The sequence below is a fragment of the Triticum urartu genome, chromosome 6A (assembly GCF_056163025.1).
Source record: "Triticum urartu cultivar PI428250 chromosome 6A, HENAU_Tu73, whole genome shotgun sequence".
Lineage (NCBI taxonomy): Eukaryota > Viridiplantae > Streptophyta > Magnoliopsida > Poales > Poaceae > Triticum > Triticum urartu.
Window position 1 is genome coordinate 447045126 of NC_141878.1, and position 7914 is coordinate 447053039.

Below are 7914 nucleotides of genomic sequence, written 5' to 3' on the forward strand. Positions count from 1 at the left end.
ATGAGGTATTTTAAACCATTAATCACTTTGTTGGAGTTATCTTGGGTTATATTTCACCTAAAGCCTTCCCTAAGGAATGTCCGTATTGTGGTGCTTATCAATAATCCAAGTCTCCTCCTATTCTCACAATGAAAGAGTTTTCATCTCTTCGTTGCTCTGAAGCAAGCAATTGATTTCGTAAGTGGCAGAATTTCACCTCAGTTTTGAGATGTTTTCCATAAGCCCACCACAAGCTTATTCGGTTCATTGTGGTTTTTTTACAACAACTCCATTCAATCCTTCTTTCTAAGGATGCTTTCAAACTCATTTGTGGAAGAAGTTGGCATTTCCTTCTCCATTCTGTTATTGCTATGATATATCTTCTATTCTTGCTTCCGGAGGCGTTGTGATGTTGATCTCTTCACTCATCTTCTCGGATTGTGAGGACCGTGTTCTTTTCGTGGTTGTCCATTTAAACGGAGTGTTGTGTCCTCCATTCAAGTCCTCTCATCTTATCAAGTTTTACCTCCCTTCTCAACCGGAGTGTTGTCTGAAATCTTTCTTATCCCTTGTGCCATTCTTTCAATAGTTCCGGAGGCAGTGTGTTGTCGATTTCATCTAGTATTCACTCATTTTGTAAAGTTCATGTTCAATTCCTTCCATTTACAGTCGGAGTGCTGCCCAAATTATATAAATCGTATTCCCTTGATATCTTTTTTTAACCGGAGTGGTTTCAATATATATCTGTCACTCAACTTCTTGGTTCTCGTCGTGTCCCATGTTTCTCTTATCTAACGGAGTGTTCGCAATCTCGTTCATCTCCATTGTATTCTTCTTTCAATTGTCTAACCTCACAAGGTTCTTTGGTTTCACTCATTTGCCAAGAAGCATCTCCATTGTATTCCTCTTTAAATTCTCTTCCTCTTTCGTTTCTCTCTGGTGCCATCCTAGATCTCGAGACGAGATCCTCTCGTAGTGGTGGAGTGTTGTGACGCCCTGAGACCGATGCGCCAGGTGTCTTCCAGTTATTCGCTGTTGTTGCCTTGTCATTCGCTTGCATGTTGCATCTTGCCATGTCATCATGTGCATTGCATCATCATGTTTTCAAAACTTGCATCCATCCGGGTCTTCTAGTTCTCTTCGTTGTCTATTCTGAGCCCAGACACACTTGCGCGCGCCCGCAGCACGTCCGATATAGTATTTTATAAGTGGCTGGAAAATGTTCTAAGAACAGGGTGAGAGTTGGCGTGCGGTCTTGGTATAGTGTAGGTAGACCGCCTCCCAAGTTTCATCGCATTCGGAGTCCGTTTGATGCCCTAACGGATAACTATAGTGGCAGTATAGCCGGTCTATCGTTGGACATTTTCGGTCTCCGAAAACAGTTGCCGGGCTGCACTCCTTCCCTCTCACCTTAGCCCAACCTTCTCTTTACAGCCCACCTAGGCCTGCTTAACCCCCCTCTCGTCTGGAGCCTTCTGATTATGATCGGAGGGCCCCGAAACCCCTCCTAACCACCTGACCCCTCCTTGCATAGTGCTCAGACCCCTCGTGCGCGTCCGAGAGTTGTCCCGAACCCGACCCGGGCTATTGTTACCGTTGGGTCCGGATCATCCCCAAACATTCCTAAAACATCTCCATTTTCTTATTTGGACTTCCTAACCTATATTTTTTCTTAGCCATCCAATTACGATCGTAGGGTCGAGGTAGCCCCTAACCTAATCCGTGATGTATTTATAGTGCACCCCTAGTCCATTTTGGCAAACCCTAAAAATCCTCTCCCTTGTCCCATCCGTCCCATCACTGCCGCCACGCACTCACCATCGTCCACGGATCTACGCCGATCCACATGCCCAACCCACCTTCTCGTCCCTTCCTCATTTTCAGCCACCACCAGTCCCGTCGATCCATCCATCCATCGATCCCCACCAACCCGCAGATCCTCCCCACGGCTTCCAGATCAAGAAAGCTCAATCTCGACCAGCAGCCAGAGTCCACGGCCTCCTCTGCTTCTTCTCGAGCACTTCCATGGAGCCAGCCGTCCCCGCCGGCGATGAGAAGAAGCACACCATGGATGCCTGCCCAAGCTCCAGTTCACCTCGCCGCCGTCGGGAACCGGTGTCCCGCGGCCGGATCCATCAAGTCCGCGACCCTGCCTGACCTCCTTCCCATTCATGTCGCCGCCGAGCCTTCTTCTGCTTCCCCTACTGTAGGGCTCCATCGCCCCTGCTTGTCTTCACCTCGCGCACCGCATCGCCGCTCCTCCTCCGTCGTGCCGGCGAGCGCGATGCCGGAGCACCGCAGGTCGCCGACGCGTCCCTCCTTTCACTCATCTCCCCCGGATTTTGCTGCCTCGCTAACCGTTGCCACCTGCAGGAGCACCATGGCTACCTCGTCCTGGAGCAAGCTTGTCAGCATCCTTCATCGTCCTGTGTCTAGCGCTGCCCGGATCCGTCCGCCTTCGCGCCACCCGCCCTTGCTGCTGACGAACATGGTGACTGGCGCCCTCCTTCGCGCGTGGCACCGCGCCAGATGCCGCCCTCCGCTGTCCAGCCGTGCCGCAGCGCCCCTGCTTCCTCTATATCAAAGTCGAGCGCCCCGCCCCGTGTCTCACCGCCCGAGCACTGCTGCCTGCCCTCGTCTCCGACGCTGGCAAGCTCGCTGCCCCCGGATCCACGTCTCCAGCCTGACCGTGCTCATGGACGCTCGCCTCCATTGGTCGTCTACAAGCAGCAGCGCTGTCGCGGACAAGGTGAGGCACGCAGTTGCCTCGCGCGTCACTCCCATTCCTCTATCTTCTTCTCTCATCTCGCCATCTCTCTCTATGTTGCCTCAGACCGAAGCCACTCAAGAGCCGCCATGTCCGCGTCCCCTTGGACCCTACGCGTGAATGCCTTGCTGCCTTCTATGTTCGCGTTGACCCCACATCGATCGAGCAGCCACGCCTATAGAGCAAGCTATCGTTGTTTCAGTTTTCAGTTTCGTCAGACCTGCACCAGGGTATGGTTCATCTTGCATATAAAAGCTATGTTTGTCAAACTTCCATTATTTAGCGTGAGATGAATTTAGCTCTTTTCATGGCATGCACTGGTCACTCGTGCATCCATCCATCTAGGAGGTCCTGGGTTCGACTCCCAGCTCCACATATTTTTTTGCTTGGCCTTTTATTTTTAGTGTGAGACGAATTTAGCTCTTTTCATGGCATGCATAATTTCAGTAAATGCCATCGTTTCAAAATGCTAATAACTCAATGACCGTGCATCGGACTAAAATACTTTATATATGAAAAATGCTTAGATTTTCGTCTAGTTTCATAATATGCCACTTTCATCTATGTTAAAAATGTTTAAAATGTTGTTTGCATTTAATTTGCATAAATGCCATGCTAAAATGCTTTATTTCATAACTAATTAACCATAGCTCGGAATTTAATAAACTTTGCATGTTTAGGGCAGAACAGTACCAAATTCATAATATGCATATGGGGATTTTCCGGAATTGTTGCTTGTTGTTTCCGGCCTCATTTAAATTGCCTAAAATGTGTAGTTTACTCATGTTTCACCTCTTTTCATGTTTAACCACATTTAATATTGTTGGGTACATAAACGGGAGAGAACTAAATAAGTCATGTGGCGTTTCATCGATATGCAACTCGTTGCATATTGAGCTCCACTTAATTTGTAGTGTTGTTTGTTGCACTTTGCCATGCCATGCCTCATTAAACCGGACATGCATCATCCTTGGTTGTGCATCATTCCATGTTTATGCTTGTGTGTTTACTATGTTTCTTGCTTCTTTCGGGGTTGCTTCTCTCGTTAGCTTCGGTTTCGTTCCGGAGTTGTGAGGATCCATTTGACTACGTCCGTTTGTCTTCTTCATGGACTCGTTCTTCTTCCTTGTGGGATCTCAGGCGAGATGATCATACCCTCGGAATCACTTCTATCTTTGCTTGCTAGTTGTTCATTCTATCGCTATGTCATGCTACCTACCACTTGTTATACCATGCCTCCCATATTGCCATGTCAAGCCTCTAACCCACCTTCCTAGCAAACCGTTGTTTGGCTATGTTACCGCTTTTGCTCAGCCCCTCTTATAGCGTTGTTAGTTGCAGGTGAAGCTAAAGTTTGTTCCATGTTGGAACATGGATATGTTGGGATATCACAATATATCATATTTAATTAATGCATCTTTATAATTGGTAAAGGGTGGAAGGCTCGGCCTTATGCGTGGTGTTTTGTTCCACTCTTGCCGTCCTAGTTTCTGTCATACCGGTGTTATGTTCCTTGATTTTTTGTTCCTTACGCGGTTGGGTGTTATGGGAACCCCTTGACAGTTTGCTTTGAATAAAACTCCTCCAGCAAGGCCCGACCTTGGTTTTACATTTGCCTAACAACCTATAACTTTCCCTTGGGTTTTCGCGAGCCCGAGGGTCATCTTTATTTTTAACCCCCCTGGGCCAGTGCTTCTCTAAGTGTTGGTCTGAACTGGGCGATGTCCAGCGCCCCCTGGACAACCAGGGTCTATGCCAACCCGACGTCTTGCCCATCTGGTGTGTCCTAAGAACGAGATATGTGCGGCTCCTATCGGGATTTGTCGGCACATTCGGGCGGTCTTGCTGGTCTTGTTTTACCATTGTCGAAATGTCTTGTAACCGGGATTCCGAGACTGATCGGGTCTTTCCGGGAGAAGGAATATCCTTCGTTGACCATGAGAACTTGTGATGGGTTAAGTTGGGACACCCCTGTAGGGTTTAAAATTTCGAAAGCCCTGCCTGTGGTTATGTGGCAGATGGGAATTTGTTAATGTACGGTTGTAGAGAACTTGACACTTGACTTAATTAAAATGCATCAACTGCCTCTTTTCGGCGGAGTCCAGGAAGTGAACACGGTCTTGTGTTTTGCTTGAACGTAAGTAGTTTCAGGAGCACTTCTTGATCACTTCTAGCTTCTCGACCATTGCGTTATTCCTCTTCTCGCTCTTATTTGCATATGTTAGCCACCATATATGCTTAGTGCTTGCTGCAGCTCCACCTCCTTACCTTACGCTACCAATAAGCTTAAATAGTCTTGATCTGGTGGGTGTGAGATTGCTGAGTCCTTGTGACTCACAGATACTTCTAAACATTTGCAGGTGCCGATGATAACAGTGCAGGTGACGCAACTGAGCTCAAGTGGGGGCTCGATGAAGATCTTGGTCATTGTTATTTGTCTTTTCCGGATGATCAGTAGTGGTGCCCAGTTGGGACGATCGGGGATCTAGCATTTGGGGTTGTCTTCTTTTATTTTGGTTCCGTAGTCGGACCTTGATTGTACTCTGTATGATGTATGTTTAACTTGTTATTTGTGTGAAGTGGCGATTGTAAGCCAACTCTTTATCCCTTTCTTATTCAGTACATGCGATTGTGTGAAGATTACCCCTTCTGTGACAAAACTACCATTCGGCTATGCCTCTAAGTCGTGCCCCGGCACGTGGGAGATATAGCCGCATTGTGGGAGTTACACCGCTTCTCCCTGTGATGCCGGGCGCGGGATCTACAACCGGCATCGCAGCTGGCGGGAGTCTCATCTTCTTGGCGCTGGGGCCAGCCGGATCCATTTTCCTTGTGGGCATCGCGCCGAGCTCATGGGTTTGAGCAGAGTAGCCAGAGACGAGCCTAGTGGAAGTGCGAGTGGGGAAGAAGGAGGGCTGGGGTTTTCTGTTGGAGTGGACGAAGAGGAGCAGTCGTTTTCTGTACGAGTGAGGAAGAAGGGAGCGGGGTTTTTCTGGACGAGTGAGGAAGATGGGGAGCGGGGGAATTGGGGGCCGACAGAAGCGGGAGATTCCAGCGAGCTGCAGTTAAGTGGAAGCGAGGAGGAAGGAGGGTTTTTCTGGGATCACCCCCTCTTCAAGAAATATGGGCTTCTCCTCGCAAAAAATAAAAACAAATGGGCTTTAAGATGGATAGGCTTTTGTATTGGCCCAGTCGGCTGCCCGTGTTTCGTACTGGAGGGCCTTAACACTAGAAGCAGCCCATTAGAGACACTCTCCAGCTCTCCAGCTTATTGCCCATTCGAAAGAAAAAAAAGAGACGCCTCCAACTTATGGCTACTCATCGGTAACCTTTTTGAACTTGGCATCCAGCAAATTAGAGGATGCGGTACTGGATGCAGACACTCACACTGGTCGCGTAGCGCGGCAAAGTGAGGTGTCAAATAACAGGCCTACAATATACTTACTAGATTGTGAAGGTTCACAGGCTAGTCAACATTTACATTAAACTAAGCTTCAGAAGATACGGTATGCATACTAACATTCAGAAGAACAAAAGTTTAGCATGTTTATGCATCTCAATGATTCACCATACAATAACCAATACAAAGTTTTGAGAAGGTGTGGAAATAAAGAAAATCGGTTGATGCTTCTTTGAGCAAAGGGCCTCCCTGCGCATGCATTAATTTCCTTAATTTCCTAGGCATGCTTGTTTCTTCTCAATGTTGCGAGCACTTTGAGCATGTTGGCAACTCCACGGCTAGCTAGCTGCCTCATCTTGAAATTGATGCTGACACCTTTGCAGCAAACACATGAGGCAATAGAGATGGCTCAACATGAGTTCATATTGTGCAGTTCCCCTGAAATCATCTTCATTGTCCTGAATCTGAAAAGATAGGAAAACAATAGCTATATTTAAACGGTGTTGCAAAACAGTAGCACATATCAATAGCTCGGCATGACAAAACATGATCATCTGGACGAAGGGGATATTGACCTGCCTGAGGAAGATTATATATAATTTCATAAGTCCTTGGTTTATTTCCACCTTCGGCTGCACTGCTTGTTTGCTACTCCACACATGACAGGATCATTCCACACTGCAATCAGCAAGTCAATGTACGAATAAGCTTATTTCACATTGCGGTGGTGATTGTACCTAGTTACAAATGTAGGAATACCTGGAGCACCATAAGGTTAGCTGACAGCAGGTAGATGGAGCCATATAAGTTTTGTGCGGTGCTACCAAAATTGAGGTTTGTATCCCTTCCCATTATGAGAATTCTTCTTGAAGTTGGTAGAATGCGACGGCTTGTTCTTTGCATCAAACTTTCCTTTCCCCTGAGATTTGTTCTTGTTGTTTTGGGGCTGGTTGGGCTGGAAGTTCTTCCCGTGTACCATGTGGGCACTAGAAGCTCCCTCAGTGACCCAAGCACGTGTGTCTTTTGCTCTCGCCTTCTCTTCAAAATGAAGAGTGCTAATGAGATACGAAACGGAAAACTCATGTCTCTTGTTTTTCAAAGAAGTAGCAAAATCGTTCCACGAAGGTGGAACCTTGGCAATGATGGTCCCAACAACAAATTTGTCCGGCAACACACACTTGAAGTACTCAAGTTCCTTAGCGAGTGACTGTATCTCATGAGTCTGCTGAACAATAGAGCACTCATCAGTCATCTTGTAGTCACAGAATTGCTCCATGATGTACAACTCGTTGCCAGCGCCCGAGGCCCCAAACGTGGCCTCGAGCGCAACCCACATGTCTTTGCCGCTGTCAAGCGACATATATGAATCCAGAATGGAATCGTCAAGAACAATCAGTAGGGCGGCTTTGAAGAGGGTATCCATGTTCTCAAAAGCTTCCTGCTGTGTAGGATTAAGATCACCCTCAGGCTTACCCTTAGTGGCATCATAGTAGTACATGATCTGAAACCAATATACTGCTCTTGTGCGCCACCTTTTATATTGCACCCCCTTAAAAGTAGGCAGCTTCAAAAGCACAGCAAAACCACTCGGAGTAAATTGCCTATAATCAGGTTTTTGGATTGGATTGTTGAATATATGAGAAATTTACTATGAGATGTAATCCAAATCAATAGTAAATAGATCATGACAACAATTGCAAAGATCAAAGTAATGATGCGGACTAAACCAGGAGGACAGAATCACATATTGTACAGCGGGAGCAGAACC

At 47.1% G+C, this 7914-nt stretch overlaps 1 protein-coding gene across 1 annotated transcript; it reads left to right on the plus strand.

Annotated features, from left to right (window-relative positions):
- Positions 1-1753: 1753 nt before the first annotated feature.
- LOC125512253 (uncharacterized) lies at positions 1754-4754 on the plus strand. The gene is made up of 2 exons (XM_087528302.1): positions 1754-2280; positions 2353-4754. Exons 1-2 carry the CDS (start codon positions 1826-1828, stop codon positions 2864-2866), a joined length of 969 nt encoding a protein of 322 aa, XP_087384428.1. The 5' UTR covers positions 1754-1825; the 3' UTR covers positions 2867-4754.
- The last annotated feature ends 3160 nt before the right edge of the window (positions 4755-7914 follow it).